Genomic DNA, 27,214 nt, shown 5'->3' on the forward strand with positions numbered 1-27,214 from the left:
TAGTATAAATAATGTTATGCTTTCTCCCTTGCTGCTGTCTGCTTCTTACAGGCAATTCCCTTGAATATATGATTTTAGCAATGTTGTTGTGTCAGAAAAAATAATGATTATGTAATTTTAGCAATCTTGTAGGGTGAGAAGAAATGATGAATGTATCATTTTGAAATTGTGTAGCATGGCATAAAACTATGATGCACGAGAATATTTTCAATGTTACAAAGTCATGGCAGCTTTGCAAATACAAGTGACATCCTATAAACAATGGTACCACACCATTCCTCCTCTTTAAGATTTCCAGTGAAACAACACAACCACACAACATGCTGACCTCTCATACAGATATAGTCGAACTTAAATAACAAGATGAAGGATTACCCTAGGTGAACAGATCACCCATGACCTTGAAACGCATAAGCACACCTACAGCTATCAGTAGATAACTAACTGATATTGATGACATATGTTGGGGAAAAGCTTGCAATGCCCAGCTCTACATTCAGAGCTGTCAGGTGAGAGTACCATCTGGCACATAATGTCTGTTAGCTCACATACAAGGTTGACTGAACAGTAGTCATACCTACAACAAGCATTGCCACCCTCACACATACATCTGAGTTCTGAGGAAGCTTGTAAGACTACCCTTTCTCACCACAACATTCTCCACATAGAGTACCTACTACAACACCTACCACAGCTCAGACCAACACGCCAGCTGGCTCCTGACTATGGATGCGGTACGCTAATGTCCCCAACTGCAGAATACAACTCATTGGGCACCACAACAGTGCTTACTAATATCGTATAACACTGTTCTTAAATCTCCTTGTGTTATGAATTTCTTCTTGCAGACCGAGGCACAGGTATTTTGTTTGCGCATGTGGTGGTCGCGGTGTTTGTTTTTTCTTGCTGGCATTGATTCACAGCTCGTGCAGTCGCTGCATCATTGATTCACAGCTCGTGCCGTTGCTGCATCATTGATTCACAGCTCGTGCAGTCGCTGCATAATTGATTCTGTGCTCAAGAATTGCCGATCTCAGAATAGGCTCGCGTGACTTTCTCCATAGAGAAGCTTTCCCAGAGAGCTCTGCCGCCCATCTGTCGGCTCTGGGTACAGGATGCCAAGCGTCTCCCCATCGCCTTCGCGTGAGAAATGTACAAATGATCTACTTGCTTTTGTGTTTTGCAGGAAAAACGAGAACGAAAGCACCAGTTTTGTTCAAACCGAGAACCCTCCTGTGATGTTCAGCACTGACCATGAACCCAAGGAAAAGAGGGACAAGTCAGAGGTGAGAACATTTGTCGCAGGCGGACTCTTATTCAACAGTATGACCTCTTTGACTTGTTTTATATCCCTGTGTTTTAGGACTTGCCTTTCTATCGCCAGAATGGTGTTTTTTCCAAAAGTAATCACACGTTTGTTATATACATACATACATACATACACGCAGGGGCTTTTGGTCAGAGTTTGGTTCTGGCGAACTGGGTCATCCCACTTTACCAATTGCCTCCCTTCACTTTGAGTGACAGTACACATTACATGAACATTGTTCACATCCATGTAAAATGTTCCTTTCTCTTCAGTCACACATCTGTTTCAAGGTGGACTTTATTTTATTTATTTTTTATATTAACTTTAAATACAAGCTATTTATTTTGCCTGCACTTCGGATACCATATTACATGGTTATTGAATTTTGGCTACTTTTTAAAGTTATAAGTCAGGGCTATAACGTCTTTATGTAAAATTGTAACATTGCAGCTGCCTGCGATTTCATGGCTTGCTTAGGTGGCCATTTATTCTTGTCTCCTTCATAAATAATAATAAACCGCATGGAACAACTGAAAGGCTTGTTATTCAAAATATATCACATCATTTTTTTTTTTTTAATTATAAGCACATGGCGGCCAGGTTTAAATGGATACATGTTTTTTTTATTTTTTATTTTGTGGCAGATGCTTGCAATTAAAAACATTTTTTTCTAACCATCATACAAGCTTGCGAAGACCAGACCTATTTGCTTGTTTGATATTAGATATAACAAAGCGTCAGATCTCCTGTGCAAGACTTTTTGTAAGCATAGTAAGACAAATGCCTCAAGGTAAGACAAGCAAGAACTTAACTCATAATTTCAATACCGTGCTAAAATGGTAGTGTGACCCCCCATTAACAACAGACTTCTTTCTTTGGCTAATGTGTTGCACGTGCAGCAGCTGTGACACGTTCACATTCACGCTCTTGTTTATATGTTCCTCAAAGGACTTTGCAAAGACAATTTGTGAAAACAACAATGTATTAGCTGAGTTAGCATGGCACTGGCAGTAGGGGTAGCCGGAGTTGCACCTGCCCTTGCTACATCCAGTGGTGTAGCTAAGCCTTTTTTTGTGTGCAGATTTATATAGAGCGAACTCAACCCGAAGATTTTGGAGCGCTTTATGAGCACCAGTTACGTTACACAAGGGCATATTCTTTTTTAGGTCTCGCCTAGGCAGCGCATGCGCTGTCTCGTCGAGAGATGCTGTATACAGTATAGTGGGGGAAGCTCCGCCCACTTTCCACCTATCTTTTTGATTGGCCAAATTCCTAAATGCTGCAATCTGATTGGTTTTCCTCAACTTAATCCCGCCTCCTGACGGCCATGTCGTCATTTTTCTCCTTCCATAGCTATCGGCCCCTTTACTTTAAAAACTGTTTTGTTCCCCTGCCTCCCCCGTTCCCTCCCGCAGTCCGTCACTTTTCTGCCCACCACAATACCCCCACCCACTCCCGTTCCTGCCTTCTTGGACGACCGCAGTTTTATTTACAATGCAATAGTACTCGCGTAAATACGAGTCCTATTGCACTTGTAAATGCTTTTTTTCCCCACTGATTGGCTGGCTGCATTCGCACTCTATTTTGCCTGACCTAGACTCTCGCATGGGCGCGATGCTATACATCATACGCATGCGTGCCAAAAGTCTGCCTCTGCCTCTTTTTTTAATAGCTGTTACCTCTTGTTTTCCAATGCGAGTCATAGAAGTAAGCGTACGTCATTGCATTTACCTTCCCATCTGAGGTTAGAGAGGCTTGGAACGCACGCTTCACTCGTAGTTCCTCTTTGTGACAGCGTGCGCCGGAAGTGCAACATCGGCGGTTGAAGTGTGTGCTGCCTGCAGCTTACACTCACGGGAGAATGCCTGGGGCTGTGATGGCCGAGAGTCCAGTGAGCTTCCGGAAGATGCTGGAGCAGAGCGAGGAGCAAGAGCTAGAGGTAACGCAGAATTGTGACACGAGCTATTGGATTTGTTGTTGTAAGGGCAACTATCGATGCGTGCTAAGATGTAATTGTTGTGCGACACGAATAGGCAATTGTGGCGAACTCAATCCAGGTTATTTACACACCTGTGTGCCTTTTTAGAATCAACGTCCTACTACATGGCGGAATGTTACAGTTACTAAATAAATAGTCATACTTGCTTTCAAACACCTGGAACTTGATCGATGCTTGTTTTGTTTCTTGGGGGCTTCCTAAGACAGATTGCAGTCCTTCCCAGATATAATGAGGGAAGTGGGAAGAACTGTCTCTATGAACTGATAGCTTGGGTTGCATGCTGCTGCTGTTACACAGTGCGTGTGCCCGCCACGCACCAACTTCCTTCACAGTCCTCCATGCCTCTGGCAGCACTGTGACATCATAGGTTGGCTGTTATAAATGACTGCATACATCATTTTCCTATTACACGCATATTCTGATGTCAGGTCACCCCTGTAAAAGTATGCAAAACAATATCGAGAGATCACAGTCTCCTACAGGCTATATCTTTAAAAGGAAGAAATCTGTTAATAACTGGTCAAACGGAAGTCCCACCATTTGGAAAGCACCAGCGGATTAAAGGACGAGCCGCGTGGGCCTTCCCAAGACAAAGGGGGGACGGATTTTATAAACTGCAGCAGTGCAACTGTACATGTGTACTGGGTGCAAAAGTCTCATTCTGCACAAGACAGTCACTGGAAACTTTGGTGCAAAATGCTGCACCGGTGCTTTTTAAAGACGCCGTAAAACGGCGCCACTAATCGGCTTTTAAGGATGAACAGCACGGCCTTCCTGGTCCGTACACTTGTAACAATTACTAAACAAGTGCTCGGCCTCCCAGAACACAGAGGCTGGGGTGCAAATGTGGGTACTGAGCAGACAGGGGCGTTGCTACCAGCAGTGCAGCAGGTGCAGTTTCACAGAGTGCCAACAGTCTGAGGTGCCTGCTGCACCCATAGTAAATATATGTATTTTAATTATCAAACACGGGGACAGAGGGGCATATTCTTGGCTTGCTTTAGGGCCAAGAGCATCCTTGGGTACCCGCAGGGTGAAGAGTCCATGAAACTGGGTAAAATGAGGCCGAAGTCAGTGATAGCTCGCTCTGAAGTTGCACCTACAATGCTCTAATAACACATATATTCTATTCTAAAGTGAACGAACCCCGTCTGAAGCTGCGGGGCTGGGAGGTCCCATGCTCAACACCCGAATACAGCAAGGAAGGCTGCGCGGTCTGTCAGCGCTGCCAGCCCGGTGTCGGGCAAAGAAGAGCGCTGCCGCCAGACCCTCTTCGGCGCTGCCTGAGCACCTCTAATTCCTCCACGCCTTTTAGCAACCTCATTATGTAATCTGTGCTGCTAATGAACTTTCTGACAGTTACCTAGCAACTGCGGCCGCGGTCACCAGCCTATCTGTAAAGTGGGGCGGTGCTGGTCCCTACCGAGCGCCACGCACTGCAGACCCACTGCCTTTAGGTGCCCTGCAGGCACGAGTGCCGGTGGTAACTTTCAGACAGCGTGCGCTCAAGCAGCCCGTATTCCCAGACCTCTCACACTCTATTTTCTACAGACAAAAATAATCCATCCTGCTCCTTATCACCATAGTAACAGGCACTACTATCATCTATCTAGTCCACCACTGCCGGTCTCAAATAACTATCCACATCATAACAAGTGTCCGTCACGTCAAAGCCTAGAACCTGGCCTGCTTTTTCCAAGTATGCGGAATGGTCAATGCACTTGCATTTTGTAAGTATACACTATGACGCCTGCTTTACATCTGGCAATGACACTCGGATTTGGGATGCTAGTAACAAAGCCCTTCCCAGCAGATCTCTCTGCTTTTTTCCCCTCCCATTAACAATACTGGCTCAGGACCAAAACTGCAATCAGCATTTCTGATTGGGCAACCAAGTGCAGTAACCAACGAAGTAGGGCATGTTCATAGGAACTACCATACAGGGACTTGGGGAGCTGCTCAAAGCTGTACTGAAAACCACGAACTGCACATCTGCCGCTATGCATTTAGCCCAAGGGCAAAGACCAACAAACAAGTTACAGAATATTTTGCTCTGTTCAGCCAGGTATATAACCACACCCCAGACTTGCTGAGCAAGCCCCTATTATACCCAGCATCACAGTTCCCATACTTCCCTAGGAGTCAAAGGGTGCATGATTTCACATCAACTACTCCCGCCATTTAGGTGTCTCAATGCCCTTATGCAATTAATTCATAGCTCCATTACATTTCCAAACAATTATTTTGATAACTTACCTTTGGTTCTCCCGGTCGAAGTTTTTTAATCAGTATATTCTAGGTGCTAACGTTAGCAGAGCTCAGTTCAATACATATACATACCAGGATGCCGAGCCACAGCAACCTCAGCTGTGTCGAACCCTCTAAACCAGTGTCATTACTTCATGTGAATGCATAGTTGAGCGAAACAAGGAAAATCCGAGTATTGAAGGCAAACGGAAATATACAATTTACCAAAAGAAGACCAACCCCGAAGGTGAAGGATGGTGTGGGCAAATGTAGTAGCTCCAAGAACCAGCCAAACTGAACCATTCAGCAATTAACTCAGTAAAGCCAGTGACTACTGAAGTTCCCGCTTACAGCACAGCAGGTAACAAGGGGTGTGTGGATTTTGCATAATTTGCTTTTGCGTAATCACACAAAATTACGGCAGACACGAAATTATACGTTCTCTGTCCTTACGAGCTGTTTTTTAGCATGAAATGCGTCCTCGAGTCCGTTTTTGACACAAGGAAGCATTTCAACAAGCGCACTGTAAACAACTGTCACTCACGTTCTGTTGTTTGTGTGTGTTTCAAGTTTTCGTGCCCCGGAGGTCTTTGGCATCGATAGCTTGTTTGTGAATCGCAATTAAGAAATCACAATTCCTAATGTACGAAAACGAACATCTTCTAAACAGCAATTCCTACTGGGGTCACAATAGACCTGCCTCATGATTATTAGTGAGGTAGGTCGCAATTTGCGACCCACTAGGAATTGCAGCCATCACAGGGATGGTGCCTGCGGGGGTCATTACACCATCATGTCTGTGATTGCTTTTTAATAAAGTAATCTTTTTTTTTTTTTAAATGCAGCCTGTTTTACTTAAAGCAAAACGGGATGCGTTTGAAAAAATACAATGAAACATTAAAAAAAAAATGTATTTCAACATTCAAAAAGGGGAAGGTGTCCCATGCAGACCCCTTCCCACTTCGAATGGTTTCTACCACCCTTGAGGTATCGGTAAAAATTAATGATTTGCAACCATAATTCGGTCGCAAAACATGCATACATACCATACCACTGTGATTCGGTATTAGGAAGGGATGTCCTAAACATGTCCCTTACAAATACTGAATCTCTAAACACAAATTGTGGTTTGGTAACATGTTACAGAATTACAAATTGTGCTCTGCACATATGTAAAAGCATTTTTACAGTAGGTCAGAAATGGCCCAATTCTGCGAATCAGGCCGTTACTGACTACAAAAACGCTTTTGTACATATGGCCCTATATTATTACCATGAACTATAGTTTCTGTATATGTGATGACACTGTTGCAACAGATCCGTCTTGATTACCGCACTGAATTGGGTCTACCCGCAGGGCCGGACTGGCCGTAGCGGGCACCGGGCAATACCCCGGTGCGCCGAACGGGTGGGGGCCGGTTTTGGGCCCCTGGGGGCCGATTTTGTTACAGGGCCGTTTTTGCAGCATAGCTGCAAAATCGGCTCTGTAACCAAATCGGCCGAAAACCGGCCCTGGCAAAGAGCTCGGCGGCGCCCCCAAGCCCGGGGGGGGGGGGAGGCCGAGCACTTTGCCAGGGCCGGTTTTGGTTCCCAGTCCGGCCCTGTCTACCCGGCATTTTAATGCAAAGTCTGAACTTCCAAAAAGTGTAGCAATAAGAGTTCATCTGTTGTCGAAGAGAATTGAGAACATTACATATCACACCAGAGCTGTGAACAGGTTAGCTGTGGCAGAGTTGACCCACGTTCTACTACAAATCAACTCCTTTGTATCACACAATGTAAGAAGGGTGTAGAGGTGCCCAAGCTTTTCTACTTTTCTGGAATGCATCTTCCTCTTAGCCTGAATGGAAGGAGGGGCTACCACAGGATGGATGTAAAATACTGCAGCCTGGGTCCCTGCAGCAGACAGGAAACCATAAGTAAATAGAAAGTTCATTCTGGCAGTCTAAAAGACACTGTGCCTTCAAATATTACAGGAACTATATCTCAGACGGTTGCAGACTCGGGTATTGCGCGTTCATCCAGTTTTTAATGCACAAAGCAGTATTTCTAAGGCATCTAATTAATTTAACGATGGAGGCCACCAGACATGGCTAGATGCCATTCACATGTTTGTCCAGTGAGATGTCCTTAAGAACCAAAGTGGTCACATGTACAATTTGAAAAGCATGGTTGCCAGAGTCGGCCTCATTTGCTCGAATCCAGGCCTAATGAAACCTACTGGTCAAGAAGGAGGCAAACCAGTACCATACCATGCCAACTGAGGACAAATGATCAACTGGCTAGGGAGCTGCATTCCCATTGCATCCCACTTTCTCAAAATGGACCAAATATTGAGGCTAGAATTTCCAGTGAGACCTAGGATCAAGCAAACAGTTTGTGCTGAGCCACAGTGTACCCAAGTGGGTTATCGGGTCACCTGCACACTTCTTGTAAGACCTATCTGCTTTAACGAAATGTTCATAAAAATCAAGATCCGGTCTTGACAGAATGAAGGCCATGATTGTCTGGATTCTGATAAGGAAGGTCATAAAGGGAAGCACTTTTTTTTTTTTTTTTTTTTTTGAAACCGTTTATTACAAGACTCAAAAATATACAATACAAATATGGGCCTACAACCTTCCGGCCGGCCGCTAGCAATGAAAGGAGCATACGATATACATTTATAAAACACATGGTGCTGCGGCTGAGCATGCACAGGAGTTAACATCGTTGCGAGCCACACTATCCAGACCCCACTATACGGTTCCATTTTAAACTTAAAGAACAACAAATACAAACAAACCCACAAGGCAATCCTCAATCGGAAATAGCAACACGTGCTCCCCTAGAGGGGGGATCCTAGCCATCCATAGGAATCTCAAGAGGGGGGAGAGATCAGAACTAGGGCTGGGTACACCCAATGCCCAGGTACCGGGGGGATGAGTTGGCTAAGGGGACGGGGCCGGCGACGGAGGGAAGCACTTTTAAGGCTTTGGAGGTGGTAAACCTTAGACTGGTTCAACCTAGGGAGCTGAGGTGCCATCCCTGGCTGGACATCTGCAGTGATACCCAGGTTATGTACTGTTACCAGTGGTGGGAGGCCAGCGACTTGGGCCAATTTCCTCTAGTTCAGAAAGCATGATCTTTGCCTTTGCCGGGTTAGACCTTGGAAAAAACTTAGTGATTCTCCTGGCAATTGTTGTTCAGCAGGTAAGGAAAGACAGACCGACCATTGGCTAAACTGGGAAAGAAAGTCACGAGCATATGCATGCCATCAACATAAATAAACATTCCTATATCCGTAGGATCTGACAAATTATGCTAGATGTTGGTACAAACAAAAATGGAAAGGTTATTAAAGAAAATAAACAAAACAAATGAAAATAAATGAGGGAACTCGACAGATTAATTTGTGAAAGGAGGGTCGTCATGAGAGCCTCCATTTGTTCTTTATCACCCAGAAAGGGCTGATCGGCAGTGCTCTTTATTTCCCAATTTGGAAAGTATATTTTGAGGAGGATGCTCTGTTGTATTGAATGCTCCGGGTTAATCTAATACATAGAGCGCAGCCACACTGCCATGCAGTTCTCTCCTTGGATCACCAAGGCTAGCCGCTGAGCTTAATTCATTTCTTCTCACTGAGGAAAAACCCGTCTAGTGTGTCGTCATTCAGCTTATGATTCTCTTGGAAAGGTTGCAGTTGTATAATCACTATATTCTTTATTTTTGGAATAAGAGGGGGTAAAGATACATTCGTAGTTGGTCAAATCAGAGGCCTTCAGTTTCATTAATAGCACTTGGGCAACCTTTCATTGCACTGAGGCAGTACTGGCCCATCTGTCAATGAATGAATGATTGAGGCAGGTACTTAGGGGCATCTTTATGAGAGGAGTTGTATAGCTCTTGCACCGCAAAACGTGGTGCAAGCACGATGAGAGCCCAAAATACGATTTATGAGGCCACACAAGGCCACCGTGTGTGGCCCTGAGTGGCTTCATAAATCTGGAGTAACACAACGCAGCACAGCGCAAATCGCTACCTTGCGTTACTTTGCCCTGTGTAGGTGTTCCATTGGTGTTGCATGGGGGGTCCCACACAACTCCCTTGGTTTTTAAGCATTCTCAGATTTTCCAAAAGTGGTAGACCTGGGACTATGCCAAACATATATGCCTTCCCAGGGGAAGCATAACAAGGAGAAATATCCTTATTTCTCCTCAGTAATTCAATGAATGAATTAACTAATTTAATAATGTGCACGAATCACTCCCTCTGGGGTATCTGGGCGCACAGAACAATATGTTAAAGCAGTATCTAAAACACCACCACCGCCATTACAAGGACGCCAGAAACTCTGCCATCCTCTGGGAGGACTACAGTTCCCAGCAGCCTCTGCAGAAGGCCATGCCCCTCTCTCGCTTTTAAGGGCAGTGTGGTCCCACAGTTGTTGTAACCGCCACCACCATCACGCCAGAAACTCCGCCACCCTGTGGGAGGACTACAGTTCCCAGCAGCCTCTGCTGAAGGCCACACCTTTCTCGCACTTTAAAGCACAGCGTGGTCCTGGGGTTGTTGTAACTGCCACTGCCATCACCAGGGCACCAGAAACTCCGCCACCCTGTGGGAGAACTACAGTGCCCCTCTTGCACTTTTAAGCGCAGCGTGGACCAGTGGAGCATGATGTGACCAAGCCGTCCCTGGGTGAAGCCCAGGCCCATCCACGTCCATCAGAGCCTGGAAGGCGCTGGTCCACTTGCCTAATTCTGAGTTCCCAGGACTCGACCATATTATTATGGGGAAAAGACAGACTAAACAGCTTGAGACAGGAGGGGAACCATCGCCACTCTTGACTCCTTCCTGGTAAGAGCCGCGGATGTATTGTCCAAACAATTGACAGAGCGTAGACTGACCCTTAGAGAACCCATTAGTGGGATTATTATTAGAGAAAATCCCCCGAGAGACTCGCACAATTTTACCAGACGCCCCCGCCAATCACCCACGAGGGTGCAAGAGTTGGTCGCACACTGCTCGTCACACCAGCAAGTTATTACGGCTCCCTTGAGCCAACGGGCTGACGAGCCTTGGATCTGCACCTGCGCGCCATGAGAGGTACTTGACCTGTTTTTAATTACATTTTGGCAGTCCACACGGCACCCCTTTACACTGACCTGCTCCCTGCTGACGAGAGGCAACTACCTCGAAACACGTGTCCAGGGATGGCTAACGCAAACCATACTGTTCTTTTTACACATCGTGGCATAGGCGTACCCGCCGTCGCCACTACATTTACCACAGTCCTTTGGGGCAACTTGCTGGTGTGACGAGCAGTGTGCGACCAACTTTTGCACAATCACCCAAGAGGGCTCAAATAAGAGTGCTGTTTCACCAGAAGAATCACCAGTTAAAAGGAAGAGAGGAGGGTCTAGACAGAAGCATTTATCAAAATCCAGAAAACCTGTGACTAATGTAGCTGACATGGTTGATACCCAGGGCTCCTCAAATGAAAAAGAAGTACACACAAAGGTAGACCAGCTTGTATCGCGCACAATTCAACCTTTAATAACACGACTAGAAGCTTTAGAGTAGCGACTAGCGATATTAATTGAGAAGGGAGAGTTATTATGGAACTCAGGGCCTGCTACTACTGGCATTGAGGTACTAGTGGTACTAGTGGGTTCAAACTCCATTGTAAAATCATGTGGACCAAATCTGAGGGAAAGAGTTGAAACCCTCATCCATGGGGATATACATAATTCACAGATTTGTCCACAACAAGCAAGTATACATCGAAGCGCCCAGGATAGGGATTTGTTAATAACTGGAGAAAGTCATATAGTGAAGGCAGGACATGATCATTAGAATAATCTATTAATCCCCACTTCCTCTAATCCCCAGAACAGTCGGGACCCTGTAGTAGTAGATGGCACCCCATGAGAGCAGAGGAACAAAGGCACACGCAAGGGACAGGTGGAGGGGGCAAATATCTTAATGGCAGGTAGAGGAGACAACTACCCTGCAGACCCTTGCTCTTCAAACGGAAGCAAGCCCGCTGGTACTCATACTGGTGAATGTGCCAGAACTGTGGACATACCAATACGAAACTACTGAGCAACTGATGGGGAAAGTATTACATTGGCTGACCAAATTTGGCTGAGTGGGTTAATTCATATATAGGCACATCCTTTTGGCTAGGAGGATTACCTGGGTTAGACCATCACTAAAATCTTTACCAGGGGACGGTATTGTGATACATTTTAATGCTCAAGAATTGGTGAGGGAGCTGTTAGGGTGTTTACCTATTGCACCTTCAGCGGGAACACAGAAATATGCCCTTCCCTTTGGCTTCTTTTATAAACCGCACAAGGTTCTTAGGACTCTTAATGATGTACGGGACAACCTGATGCCTATCCAGAGGAAGACATCACCACAGAGAGGCCCTAATGAGATCAGTACTAGGAATAGGTTTGCGCCACTAAAAAGCCTAGAAAATGCGATTGACTCCAGGAGGTGGTCGATGTTAGAGATAATAAGAGCATTCACAGTGGGCATGAGAATGGAAATGATGGAATGAAGGAAATTAAGATAATTTCCTGGAATAAAGCATAATATTGTCTGACTCCAAGCCTCCTGGGAGGCAGGATCAATATTGAAAGATGGTTTTAGAACCTTTCAGAACCCCGCAGTTACAGCCAGAGCTGACAGGGCAAAAGGTGGTATAGCAACCCTTGTGGCAAATACTCTTAGTATTATAATATTAAAGTTCTGCGACAAATCAGTATACTTCCATTATTTAATAATTGAAGGGCAGGAGGATTGGGATTTGTTACTGATTAATTTATATAACAATATTTTGAGGGGATGATGGATGCCGTGGTAAGAGAACTGGAGAAAGCAAATGAGGAAGCTATTGCAGGCCATCCTAAGATATTAAGGATCCTTTGGCTGGGTGATTTTAATTGTAGAGTTTGCAGCTTAATGGAAAATACAGTCTGTGGGATCACAGATTGCTGCGGTGATCCGATTGTTCATTTTATTCACCACTCTTATGGGGAGGCATTGAACAGGATGTTAACTATATGGGATATGGAGATCGAAAATAGCATTAACGAATCCACAGGGGTATGGATAAGACCTATGGTGGCCCTAGCTCAGGCTCAGCAATTGATTTCATAATCGCCTCTGAGGCCTTAAGTACGAAACTCAGTAACAAAAGGGTATATCCTAAAATGGGACAAGGTGGAGGGGAACGACCTCCTTCAGACTCTGGTCGCTACCAAGTATCCGAAAATCATGCCTTGCCTTGAATCTTGTGCCCCCTCAGATCAAATTATACTAGCTTTCGAAGAACTCATGAGTGGGATTAAACATCAATTAACAAGTTATTTTATGGACAAAGATCTGATCCAGGAATCGTGGCTCCACCATAATTGTACCAAGGCGGCCACCAAGTTACACATTGCCTTACGTGCAATACCAAGGGATCAGTGCTACGTAAGAGCACTAAGAGCAAGTTATAGAGAAGCAAGAGGAGCACAATTAAGGGAATTAAAGTTGAAAGCATGGGAAGACTTGAGAATGGCACTGTTTAAAAAGTATATGCGGTAATTCTGGAGGCTATTGAAGGCACCTCTCCTAAAGGATGAAGATGCTCCATCTTTAGAGACACATAAAGAAGAAGATGGCTGGGTAGCATATTTTCAAAACATTTTTAAAAGTTCCACTATAAGGATAAATAATAATGCTATTAGAGAATCACACTCGTCATTATTTAACGTTTGAAGTGGAAGAAATTGACTGGTCTCTGGCCCAGACCAATTTGTTGAAGGCTCCTGGTCCTTATGGGGTTCCGGCAGATATATTCTTAGAAAATAAAGCATTATGTCTGACAAATGTCTTCTGTGCTATAGCTAAACAAGGCCCCCCAAGCACATGGAAACATTGGCTAACTGTCCCAATTTATAAAAAGGGAGACAGGGCGGAACCAAAAAATTACAGCCCAATCTCAATAATTGACCGTACTGCAAAATTAATGGGCAGAGTGTTCTTAAATACTATAGAGGAATGGGTGTCGGAAGAAGCTCATTGATGTATTTTCGAACTATATGGCTAGTTTAGATCTGCATGTAAATGTTTCCAAATCTTTTGTTTTAATTGTGGGTTCACGCCCTAAGAAAGCCTTAAACGTCCGAATGGGGGGGGAGGAAACTGGAAGTGGTGGTCACTTTTTCCAACCTGGGGTTGCTATTCGACAGGAAGTTATCATAGAAAAAGATGGTCCTAAGTAGTAAGGGCATCTTGTAAAATGGGATCAGGGCACTTGCGAAGCTTTCTACAAAATTGGGGTCGAAACCTTTACCAGAATTGCTGAATATACATCAAGTGAAAACACTGAGTAGTGTTGCCTATGGTGCAGCAATCTGGGGTATGGTGGAGGCAACGTGTGGAGGACGACTTCTGTAAGAAGATGTTGTCGCTCCCCCGTTCCTGCGCTAATTTTCTTTCCCATCTGGAACTGGATCTATCATACCTTGAGGATGTAATCGGACTAGCACTATTGTTCTTATGGCCTTTCGTATGGAAAAAGCAATGTGGCCCATTAAACCAGGTAATCCTGAGCGATTGTTCAAAGCTGGACCATGCCGACAGGATCCCTTGTTAAAAATATGGAGAGGACGCCCTGTCTGTGTTGGGATTGTGATATTTATTTGAATCCCCGATGCTGTGTGCCACGTTTAGAAGGACGAAATTAAAAAAGATTTTTATAGAAAAAGCTGCAAATGATAAATGGGAAAAGAATAAAGCAAAAACCACAATAACTGCTTATAGTTTTCTTCCCCCACCTAAAGATATACTACAATCATATTTATCATTTATACATAATCTTCAGCATCACTATATTTTAATTAGGCTCAGGGCGAATGACATTCCTTTATTGTTGGGCTTCCCGGCGAACGCCTACTCTGTCAAGGATTTGCCACCGCGCCATAGAAGAGTAGCCCAAACCACGCTTCACATTTTATTAAGCACTTTTTATGGGCCCCATAGGAAAGCCTTTTTGATCCCCATGTTATGTAAATATAAATGTGTTTAATGTATGCCTGCACTGCACTTTTCCAACAGCTGCCGGACCCCTATGTGTGTTATTCCCTTGCTTCCTACCTGTGGGCTGTGGCTGGGCCTAGACATCTAGTCTTGGGGGTGTTTTAACAGGCAGTAATGAAAAGTAAGATAAGAACCTTTTTTTTATGAGATATTTTTATATGGTGTAAGATTTTAGGTTGACGAAGTGTATGTGCATTTTAACCTATATCTGGCACTTTTTGAGCATTGAAAAAAATGCGAAATAAAGTATTGGAAAATTAAAATGAATAATGAATCTAAAACACAACCATTTTAGTGCATTTCCAAATTTATTGTAACGAGAACAGTTTATGGCAGAGAACGGCAATTTGTTCCAGAGGGCGGCGGCCAAATAGAATAAAGATCTTCCACTGCATCTAGATCGTCGAAAACGAGGGACTTACAGTAATTCCTTCTCACTGGAACACAAATTCCCAGCAGGGACATATCGTTTGAGCCTCTGACAGAGATACTCAGGACATTTGCCAAGCTAGGCTTTGTAGATTAAGCAGCACATTTTGAATATGATCCTATGCTTTACTGGCAGCCAGTGAAGAGATTATAGAACGAGCGCAGAAGCTGATCTAGGTGGTCGGTTACAAGTCAACTGCGCTGCTTGACCTGCAATTTTGACAATAGCTACTCATTGGCAGAAGCCAGGTGCGCATTGCTGTAATCCAGCCGGCTCACGACAAGAGCCTGTACCAAAGTCTTCCGAGCAGATAAAGGAAGAAAATGAAGAAGCCTACTTTAGTAGGCGTAGCATGTGAAAGCACGTGCTTATTGTAGGGAGGACTTGGTCTTTCTAATTAAGTTCCTGATCTGCATCTCCATTCTGCAGCACATAGAGAAAGGGGGTTATGCCTCTCAGGTTTGTTTTGTGCAGGAAGGTGCCCCTTCCTGTACAAAAACAATCCTGCATGCAACACAAGCATCCTTGCACCATGGTGCAAGGGTGCCTGCGTTGGCGCCAAGCAGCCAAAACAGCACCAGCACAGGGACAAAGGCAGGAACGCGCGGTGTTCTTTTCAATACAGAGTATTCCTGCTCTTTCCCTGTCACGCAGCGCGGCAAGGTGACTTGCTGCACTGCGTACCATTCTCATACATATGCACCCTAGTTGCCAGGTTGTAATAAACAGAGATACTTCCTGCTTAGAATAGGCTGCAGACCATATGTTTTACAAGAAAGTGACTTAGCAGCCACCAATCTATGAGATTATCTTTGCCAGTGAGAGTGGTTCAAAGTTAGAGAGGTACGGGCTATAAGGAACTAACCCTGCAAAAGTCATACTTGTGAGTCTGACTGTATAGAAGGTAGTTGTGTCTTTTTTAGATTCCCAAGTAGACTGGCCCTGTACAGCACTCTGCTACCTTACGGCTAGGTTCACGCTGTAGAAATACCACAAAGATGCATACTTGCATACATACATTGTAATGGTCTTGTGACTAAAATAATGGTGATATTTTTGCATGATATCTGGAAAGCAGTAGGTGTGCTTTGACTTTATGTTTCTGGTATTTTTGTTGTAGGGGAGCTGGCTTTTAGAAAAGTCTGTTTGGGTAAAATGACCATACTTTATTTGTATAGTTGTTTATGGGTGTAGCAGTGCCTTTAATAGGGTGTTTGTGCTTTCAGATCATTATCTCCGTTCAATTTCCGATGTATTCCTTTTATTATTTTAGAACAGGCTACTGCTGTTTCTTTTATTATTTGCATCCACCTTTATTCCACTGCACACTAGTGAGATTTTAGGATTTAGACCGGCTCTTAGCCAGTCCATACCAGCATTGGCATAGCCAATAGGTCTCGCCTTTGGGACCTTATAAGTGTTTAGCCATGCAACAGTTGTATAACTAAATACTTATAAGGTCCCAAAAGCGAGACCTATTGGCTATGCAAAGCGGTCTTGCGGCCATGAAAGTGATAGCGATCACGAACAAACATCAAAGCGGCCACGTGGCCGCGAAAGTGAAAGTAATCGCGGTAAAGCGCGGCGTGCGCGCACGCGCACATGCACTGTAGCTCCAGGCTGGCCTGGTAGCACTTTTTGGAGCCCTCTCAATACGTCTCGCCAGACCAGCGCATGCGCTGAGTCAGGCGAGGCCTAAAAAGCAGTAAACAAACTTTGGGATCAACAAGATGAGGAGATGTAGTTACCAGGTCTGCCTGGAGTAGATTATAATCACACAATTCGAGGTTTTCCATATTCACTTGTCACTACGGTAGAGGTGCTTTGCTTTGTTAATGACTTTTAATCTGAGCCATAGGTTCTTGGGGCAAGATTTTTAAAGATTCTCATTGGATTTGCATCATGGTTTTGACGGAGACGCAACACAAAATCCTTTTTGGTATATACAGAGCCACATAAAGGGTTATTTGCATTGCTTTGTTAAAAAACGAAACGCAGCGCAGCACATTGCAGTGCCTTGTGTTACTTTGCATCAGGTAGGAGTTCCATGGGCGGTGCATGGGCGTTCCTGTGCATTCATCCTTGGATTATGATACAAACACATATCTACAAATACTTGTAGACGTGGGTTTGTACCCAAAAGGTGCACCTGCCAGAGGCTTGCATAATAAAGGGAAATAGCTTTATTTCTCCTTGTTCTTTCCTTTTTGCATGTGTGCTGCATTGTACAACACACATAGAGGTAGGAAATGGCCTCAAATTATAGTTTTTGTACAGTCAAGGCTACTGTCCTGCACAAAAACTATTCTGGCCATCATGCAGAAACCCTTGTACTATGGCACAAGGGTGCCCGCATTGGCGCTAGGGGGCCACAAGTGTGCCAGTGTAAGGAGAGAGCAGAACTCCGGCAGTTCTTTGAAGATAGGGCGCAGTCCTGCTGTCTCCCATTCATGTAATGCAGCGCAGCAACTTCACTTGCTGCGCTGCGTTGTGTGAACTCTTGAAAATAAGCCCCTTTGTCTTTTGCAATATGTTGAACGGTGTACATATCCTAAATCATGTTTTAATAGGAAATACTATTTCAAACTGCCCAAAATAAAATATGGACAGCAAGGTTTCTTCAGTCAAAACCAAGGTATTGTGCAGTGCACATTGTGGACTCTCACACATACAACGCACACACTACACCTATATTCTGGCACAACAGTTTACTGTGTTACTTCTTCACCGGTTATGCTCTTACTATAGGTCCAAAGGTGCATTACAGACAGGTTCTACCAACCTATGCTGGGCCAGGGGAGGGTTTTAGGTACTTGTTGCCCATCACAGACCCCCCTGTGCCTTAGTGTTGGAACCACCACAAGTGGTTTCAATGCATTTCCCATTCACTGTGTGCTGTTGCTTGCATCAAACACTAACTGCGTTGGAGTTGCCTGGATGGTGTTCTGCTCTTTGACACATGACGGTTTAAACATGTGCTCTGCTCATTGTATTTGTTCACTTTGCAGGCTGATAATCGGACGAGGGACATCATTTCCGGAACCACTGAGATCTGCCAAGTCTAGTGTGGTGAATAATTCTGTTGAGTGTTTGACTGTTTCTTCCTTGCCTGCACTTTTGTGACGTGACGTCTCTGTAGTGCTACGTCATCTTTTGGATGTTTTGTTCTCTGGTCGCTTCTTGGTACGTGTCAGTTTTGTCTGCCTCCGTGCGTGTCCCTTGGCTTCTATCCTTGGCTTCTATCCTTGGCTTCTTTGTTTTGCTGCATTGTAGCAGCTGTTTAAAATAATTGTAATGTAGATAGTACGGATGTAAACAGATGAGTAGTAGCTGCGTCTTTTCCTTTAATTTCCGTAGTCCTTGCTGTGTGTCTCTGCTTGCAAGCGAGGTGCTTGCTTGAATGTGGCCTGTTTCTGCTTTTGGCACTCCCAGATGTCTGTGTGATGCTCACTGATATGTATTATGTTTGTGGACATACGTTGTGAAGTAGTTTTCAGTAGTACAATGGTAGACACATAATTTGTGGTATTTTAATGTTTGTAATTTACTCATTGGTGGGCATCTGACTCTAGGGCTGTACGCAAGGGATTCCTTGTTTAGGTCGAGCCTATAGCGGCAGCGCGCAGGCGCTGCTCGCTTTGTGAGGCATGCAGTATTCAGTATGGAGTGGAAGCTCTGTGGAAGCTCCGCCCACTCTCCACCCATCTTTTTCATTGGCTTGTGTCTTAAATGCAGCCTTCCAATTGGTTTTAGGCTTGTTAGTCCCTCCTTATCACGACCATGTCGTAATTTGTGTCCTTCCATGGCTACTGGCCCTTTACTCCCCCCCCAGTTGTTCGAGCCATCTTGCCCGCCCGCACTCCCATTTGCAATGCAATAGGTCTTGCGTAAATGCGAGTCCTATTGCATTGCAAATGCTTGTTAAACAACCGACTGCCAAACACCCTCTTCGCGCCTGACTCAAATCACGCATCTGAACTCCTTGCTCGGGAAGGTCTGCTGGGAATTATAGTCTTTTCGGGCCATGCCTCCAAAAACTGCATGTGGTATGGCGTCCGTAAAAAACTACAATCCCCATCAGCTCCTCTCCCCTCGTTCCTACAGGGCTAAGAGCTGGACTACATTGCCACTCACCTCAGCTGTGCGTGACGGCCTCCTCAGCCTGGACAGAGACCAGGAGAACAACACATAGAGGAGGAGCAGCTTGGCAGAGAGGGACTTGATGTACGGTATCTGCAAGGTACCCCTCTCTCTGGTCACTGCTGGGGCGGTATAACAGGGTAGGGGTGAGTTTAGGAGGTTCGGGGATATGAGGGGGCGGAGAGGTAGCTACGCCTTTGCTAGAACTGTGCGCTAAAACCACGAAGGGGGGCAGAGTGCATGTGCCATATCTGCAGTCAGTCTCCTCTGTGTGCCTGCCTCTGTCCTGGGGCGCGGTTTGTGGGTCGTGGAGGAACGGAATCACAGTCATGAGGAGTGCTCGTGTGCTTTCTCTTCAGCACTCTACTCATGCTGCTGCCGTACAACCCATGATCGCGGAAGGAGGGGCTCTGCAGTCTGTCTGCAGCCCTTCTGATCAAGGGATCGTGTGAACTTGGGATTCAAGGGTTCGCATGCACGTGATGCAGGGTTCCAGGCTTCGAGTAGGTGGGTGGTGCAGCTGGTTTTGCTCTATCAATGCTCGCCATTCTTTAACCTATGGCCCTGCGGTTCCTGTGTTTGAGACGTGAACTCCCCCACCCCGAGAACTCGTATTTGTGTTTATCTGTACTAAGCCCCTTTAATCCATGCAGTTTGTGAATCTCAAAGGGAAGAGATGTTTTCCTTGGGATGAGCTGCATCGGGATGTGTGTCCTTCTCTATCTTCGCAGCCACCCCAACCCATTTTTGTGAGGCCGGGGCGGTGGGAGTCTCTGCTCGGTTGCGGGCTGAGGTCATGTTTGAATGTTGTGGGAGGAGTACTTGGGCATGGGCAGCTCTCTATCATCAACGGGAAAGGGCTGTGTACATGCCAGATACCCGCAACGTGTGTTAAGCACAAGTCTTTTTCATCAGTGTGCCCTACGTTCTTATGCGGTCTATTTGCATCGGAGCTGTAAAAAGAACCAGTCTGACAAAAATGATTCCTGTTGTGAACCCTAAAATAAGGGGTTAAACACATTAAACGGTTTGGCGATGGACCATGGCACTTGTAACTTTCAGATAAGTATTTGAAGCAAGTCAGACTCGATCACAGTTTAATGTGATCTTCTGATTGTTTCGGTGTCTTATGTCATGAATACAGCTCAGTGGTCAAATCTCTTCTCTACATTTAGTTTCCACGCCTTGGCACCTATATTATTGGGCCAAAGGAGAGGCCACAGACTGAATGATCATGGAGCTCGTACTGCCTTCTTCCATCCCCCTAAGCAGGTTCGATGTACTCTGTGCTGCTAGAGGTTTATGGAAGGTTTCCACCAATGTGGAGGACTGGGGTCTTTATTGTTAGCTATCTGGATCCTTATACATTCATCTGCCTCTATTTAACTTCCTTGATAGAAAACGACCAGCAGATGTCAGTAAAATACCAGAATCACTTTAGCATTCTCTAGATTCCTGTCCATAGAAATTGTCTTCCACAAGCACCCATAGACAATAATATTTTTTTCAAATCTTGTATTTTCAGTGATTTGACCATCGAAGGCCCTGATTTTATATTAAAAAGAGAGCTTTTGACTATACTCTTTCCTGCTGAAAGGCAATATTTCTCTCCATGTGTTCCCATCCCTGGCGTGTCACACAGTTTGGTGCTTACTTTCCCTCCATGTTAAACAACAGTAGATGTTTTAGCACCCAGGCTAAAGTGTTGCATAGCTAAATACATATAAGGTCCCAAAGGCGAGACCAATTGCATTGCAAATGCTTATTGTATATGGCTTTTATGTTGGTCGTTCTGAAGAAAGAGGGGGTTGAGTGCCAGTCTGCCAGAAATTAATGCTGCCTGCAGCTTCCTATCAGAGTGCACAGTTAATGACTAGTAGCGTTGAAAGCCCCCTTCCTTAGATAGCAGGAAATAATAAGCATTGGCAAAGCCAATAGGTCTCACCTATGCGAGAGCTCTTGGCTTTGGCAATGTGTTTTAGCCATTCTGTACACCAATGCTGCTGCTGTTCATCATCGCTAAATGTTTGCTGTTCTTCCTCGCTAATCGTTTGTGGTGTGGGGTAGATTGGGCTATAGTGGACTGGGGTAGATTGGGGTTGAGTGGACTGCGGTAGATTGGCATAGAGGGTGTTGGGGTAGAGTGGGTTAGATTGGAATAATGTGAAATGGGGTAGATTGGAGTGGGTTAGCTTGGAGTAGTGAAACTGGGTAAATGATCGTGGTAGATTGGATTGGGGTAGATTACATTTGGGTAGATTAAGTGGAGTGGGGTAGATTGGAGTGGAGTAGTTTGGGGTAGATTAGAGTGGGGTAAATTGGAGTGGGGTAGATAGGAGTTGGTTACATTGGGGTAGATTGGAGCCACATGAGATGATCTGTGCTCGTTTGAAAAATTATTAAGTTGCAGCACGAAGGTCGTGTCTTTAATTTTATCAGGCATTCATTAACTTTTTTTGTGAGTGCCAACTTCATTCACAGACTCAGCTGGCTTCAACTTCATCGAGTTAGTGCCCAGTGGGGCCTCCTTGTCAAATGGCAGCCTTCGTAGAACTCATGTGAGCGGCCAACAGTAAGGACACTTGGCAGTGTCCTACCCGTTGCCTCAGTATAATTCTCAGCTCTGCAGAATTGCAACCCTGTATTATTTGAGCAAATTTCTTCTTCCTCATCAGCCAGTTCACATGTGTTGAACTGGATGATTAGAAAGAACCCTGTAGCCAAAAATGGATGAAATGTATCTATTTTTTAGGATCCTCTTTGACCTGTTTTAAAATGAACAAAATGTAATCAGGAATGTATCTATTCTTTGGGGTCCTGTATGACCTGTTTTAATATGAAAAAAGTGTAATCAGGGTTAGACAGAGTACCAAATTCCCTATTGAGAAGAGCAAGGGTGATATCATAGTCATGTGCTTGTCAATTGCAGCAAAGATCAGGGACAGACTGTTGCTGCAAAATTGAATTGTTTGTGATAGGATCATTCTCTTATGGGCAGCTAAGTAGTTCTCCAAGCAAGTCAACCGCAACTTACATCTCAGAACCTCAGAGATGGAGGGTGCAACATGCCTAAAGGAAAGATTGCTAGAGCTGGGGTTGGAGCTTAATAAAAAATTAATGGCACCTTGCAAAAACTGAAAATCAAAGAAGCCCCACTTGACCATGATGGATGGATAATATAGGTTAACTTAATTGCATAGAAGCCTAAAAATGCTGTTCCAAGTTGAGGTATTGTAGACCAGAAAACAAGTCTGTTACAAGATACAGTATCCAGCATACAATAGTGGCAAGGATAGCAGATAGGAGCAACTGAGAATCACTAAGATGAAACAACGATCGTTGACGCCCTCGGGGTAGGCCAGGAACAGCTATAGCATCGGAGGCTGACCTGATTCTACCAGGGGGCATCAGTTGGAGGGTGACCAACAGTTCTGCAATTTGCGAGTGTGGCTTCTGTCCCTCTTCAGGAAGCCCTTGTCCCTCAGTTTGGTTCCGCATCACTTGTAACCCTCCCAAAGGATTAGCAGCTGTCACTCCCCAGCCCTTTGAGATCTGTAAAGGGTGCTTATCTGTGGCTAGGAGGCGGAGATGGGACACAGGAGTGGTCCTTCAACACGAAGCTTCAGGAGCATGTTATTATTGAGATGCAAATTCAGCCACTTGCTGATCATCCCTGGATTTGAGACTGAAAACCATGCTGCAGATCTGTCCTGGTAGCATGCTCTTGGTGTTTATTTCTTCCATTAAGCCTGTTTCAAAGTGCCAGTATATTGTCAGATGAGTGGACAGTGAAAGTATTATTTGCCCAAGATCAAATATGCGTTAAAGTAGTACACCTGAGACTGTGGCACACTGCTACTTGATGCAGAGGCTATACATTCCTCACTATATTGCATTTTGATGAATATTCCATCGAACTGGGCTCTCTCCACTTACACAGGTAATATCCAGTTCATTTTTGTAACCACACCCTCACTAGAAGATTCTATACTAATTCTAAATATTCACCATCTTCTTAAAAAACAGAGCAGAGGCATAAGGTCAAAAAGTGATCGCCCAATGGGAAGCTGTGATTAAAACAGTATCTCTTGGTTCGACGTTTGAAACTAGGCCACAACTGGGGTGACAGTGATTCTCATGGACAAGCCAAGGGGTCGTCCTTCCCTAGAAAATGTCACTGTGTTGTGGACCCTGCCCAGCTTTATATACAGTGTTTTATCCATCACGCTTAGGTGAAGTCATACAACTGAGATTAGATGTTAATTATCTTAGTTCCATGGCTAAAACATACCCTCTGGACCATGTCCTGTTGCGGTAGGTGGTTACAGGGCAGTATGTATGGAAGATGCTGATATTTACCATTGATACCGCAAAGCCTATTTCATTCTATTTAGATACCAAAGTTGTCGTCATTGTAAATGTGTCCCTCAAACATTGTAATAGCAATCAGTCAAGACTTACTACAAGGGGCGGTAAACGGATTAGAACACAAATACAGTGTGATCAGTAATCACACTCGATAAGCTCAGTCTTGGGCGAGTTATATTCTTTAATATGGGCTGATTTAATGTAGGTGAATTTAGTACATCTGTTTGGTGTAAATACCCAACAATAGCATGGGGTAGCAGCTACGTATTCATTGGTAGCCCTGGCACTGCCCATGCCATCCTTGGTTTCAGTACTCAGTGTCAAGGACAGTAATACAGTCAATGCAAGAACTGATATTGAAGTCTCTAGCAGGCCTGTTTACATCTGTGGTTTGCTCTTGTTGCCCGTTCTCTAGCACCTCAGAAGAAAATAAGAATCTATTGAGGGGCTGTGATGAGGTCAACGGTGTAACACTGTGAGGTCATAGATTGTCAAAGTGTGCATGTTGCACATCTGCTGTTCATGGCACTTTTGTGAATTGATATTCATTGGAAGCTCTTTGGAAACCAGCAGTATTTTGTCACAACTATGCTGAGGTATGAGCAGTTACATATCAACCACAAGCTGTTGAAGGGTGGTACTATGTTTCTTGTTTGAAAGTTGCAGTCACATTGCTGTGAGTAAAACTACTTTTCTTTTACGCAATCCTGGAACTGCAGATGCATTATCCAGATGAGAATGGCAAGCAGGCACATGCAACTAGCACTTAACACTACAGAGGTAGGTAAAATGGATGTTTCTTAAGTTGGTCGTCTGAAACCTGCCCTCAAGAAGGAGTGCAACTTGAGCAAAATAAATTCAAGTTCTTGAAACCTTTTGCGAGGTCAAAAAACACAACAGCTCCTTACACTCAAGCGCTCGTCTGGAGTACTCTAGTAATTGGAGAAATGTGTGTTAAAGTGGCCATCGAATGAATTATGTCACAGTTGGTTTTACAACCCAACCAGACATCATCAAACAAAGGGACATTCTGGAACCCCTATTGTTGGTCATTGTTGATGATGCGAGATTGCATAAAAGGACAAGATCTTTTCTTTTGTTTGGATTGCCCCTTTCTTCTGCAGACCACAGATTTCTAGTGTTCTTCTAATGAATCATGTAATTAAACTGCATTACCGAAATACAGAAATAGTATATCAAATCTCAGAAACAACATGACACATTACAACCAGCCAAAGCCTGGTGATAAATAAACACACATTAATCCAAAAAGGTGTGGTAACTGTGTAACTGCAATTGTATTGCCTGTTTAGAAGCCATAAAATATAATCTAGGGTTAATACCATCTCTCACAGTTGCAGTAACTTTATTACTGTATTAACATATTATCCCTAGATATAGCATTGCATTTTAAGTGAGGGCCAACAAAGGTTGTCACACCTACACAGGGGCAATCATATAATGGATTATACGATTGCCCATTATATCTTGTATTATAAAAAGTGAACACTGTGTAAAATCAGCCCCTCAGTAACAAATGCATGACTGTTGTAGTGTTCATAGATTTTACCAACTGGTTCAGAGATACCACCAGGTGCAAAAAACAAAAAATCTGCAATCGTAAGCAACATCAAAAGAGGGAACAATCAGTGTTGTCAGGTTAAGTGTCTCTAGGGTGGTCTCTGAAATGGAGGTAAATAATCATATACTAGTTGCTTTGTGGGTATCAACAACCATTTGCAATGCCTTACAACATTTATCTAAATATCTAAACTTACGACAAAAGTAATAGGTGTAAGCCCAGGAACATAACTACAAAGCAACAGAGTGCATTTGTAGTAAAGGTGGGAAAGGGAATAGTGTGTGTGTGAGGAAAAATATTCCATATGAGGAAAAATAAAAATATAAAAAATATCTGTGGAGTTTTATGACTATCCTAACCACATATGTGCAGGCTTCTTCGACATAATATTGCAGACAAACATACCGCGATACTAAATATCAGCTAAAAAATATCAAGGACACACAAAATCAACTTTACATTCTTTCTATAAAATGTACAAATCTATCAACTACCAGGACGGGTTCCCCAGCGGTCTTCAGCGCCAGGATACTCCATGGAGTCGCAGTGCGCTTTACAAGTACACCTACACCTACAAAAATATAGTGGACCAAAATATCATCAGTAAGTATATTTAACATCATATTAACTTAAAATGTATTGATTTGAACAAAAATATAACATTTACAAAATATACATTTACTAAATATATACATATATATTTGAATGTATATTAATAGATGGTATATGTTGAAAAATAAAATGAAAATATAAACTTTAAAATAAATGTAAAAAAGTCATAAACATTATATGGAAATAAACCATTTTTAAACAGGAATAAAATACAAACTACTAATAATAATAGAGAATAATTAAAAATACTGTATTCTAAAAGGTATAAACACATATTACTCCAAAAAATATACAATAAAACAAAGGCAGTGGTAGAGAAAGTGTTGGGCGTTGAAGGGACCAGGTTTACTGTTCCCACTACAACTTGGTGACTGCACTGGAAAATGTTGCACTTTGCAGGGGGTTTACTATTTACAATCAAATCCGAGTCACTATAAGGAACATGCTGAACATTGAAGGGGTCAGAATTACTATTTCCACTCCCACCTGAGGAACAGTAGGGACTTTGGAGGGGTCATTACTATTCCCACTCCAACCTTACCAGCAATAGGGAAGGTGTTAGACTTTGGAGGGGTCATATTTACTATTGCCACTCCAAACTTAGCAGCAGTAGGGAAAGTGTTGGACTTTGGAGGGGTCATATTTACTATTCCCACTCCAACCTGAGAAGTAGTAGGGAACGTGTTGGACTTTGGTGGGGTCATATTTACTATTCCTCTCCAACCTGAGCAGTAGTAGGGAAAGTGTTGGACTTTGGAGGGGTTATATTTACTATTCCCACTTCAACCTGAGTGACAGTAGGAAATGTGTTGGACTATAGAAGGCTCAGATTCCATATTCCTGCTGTAACTTCAGCAACAGAAGGGAAAGTGCTGCACATTGTAGGGGTCACAGTAGGGAAAGTGTTGGAGTTGTGAGAGTTAGATTTACTATTCCAACTGCATTCTGAGCAACAGTAGGGAGAGGGTTGAATGTTGGAGGGGGAGATTTACTATTCCCACAAAATCCTAAGCAACAGTAGGAGAAATAGACTTTGGCGGAGTTAGATTCCCTATTTCAAATCGATGTCAGCAACAGGAGGAAAAGTTACATTTACTATTCCTGCACTAACCAGAGCAACTAGGGAAAATGTTTGACTTTGAGGAGGTCAGATTTACTATTCCCATTGCAACATAAGCAACAGTAGGAAGAGTGTTTTATAGAAAGAAGAAAAACAAAAAATTAATGATTGATAAAAAAAAGCCCCGTAAAATATATTCCAATCAATAAATGAAAATATATATGTTCAACACTATACAATTAATCTAAATAATGAAAAAAAAGAATACAACATTAAAAAATAACAATATAAATCAATTAAAATTAAAATGTTTTTGCCAATCAAAATAATAATTACATTTAAAAAAATCAACAAATATAAAACTATATTTAAAAAAAGATTTTAAA

The 27,214-nt window shown here is 43.7% G+C and overlaps 1 protein-coding gene across 4 annotated transcripts in view; it reads left to right on the plus strand.

Moving 5' to 3' along the window:
• Positions 1-27,214, plus strand: part of MAG (myelin associated glycoprotein) — a 421,346-nt gene that overhangs the window by 378,976 nt on the left and 15,156 nt on the right. For 3 of the 4 annotated variants that reach the window (XM_085616103.1, XM_085616101.1, XM_085616102.1), the window contains exon 10: positions 1,187-1,286. In XM_085616103.1, coding sequence (XP_085472229.1) covers positions 1,187-1,286 — 100 coding nt within the window. Of the gene's footprint in view, positions 1-1,186; positions 1,287-18,074; positions 18,136-27,214 lie in introns of all 4 variants that reach the window. The other variant, XM_085616104.1, reaches the window with a different exon arrangement.

Source organism: Triturus cristatus, chromosome 7 (assembly GCF_964204655.1).
Source record: "Triturus cristatus chromosome 7, aTriCri1.1, whole genome shotgun sequence".
Classification (NCBI taxonomy): Eukaryota; Metazoa; Chordata; class Amphibia; order Caudata; family Salamandridae; genus Triturus; species Triturus cristatus.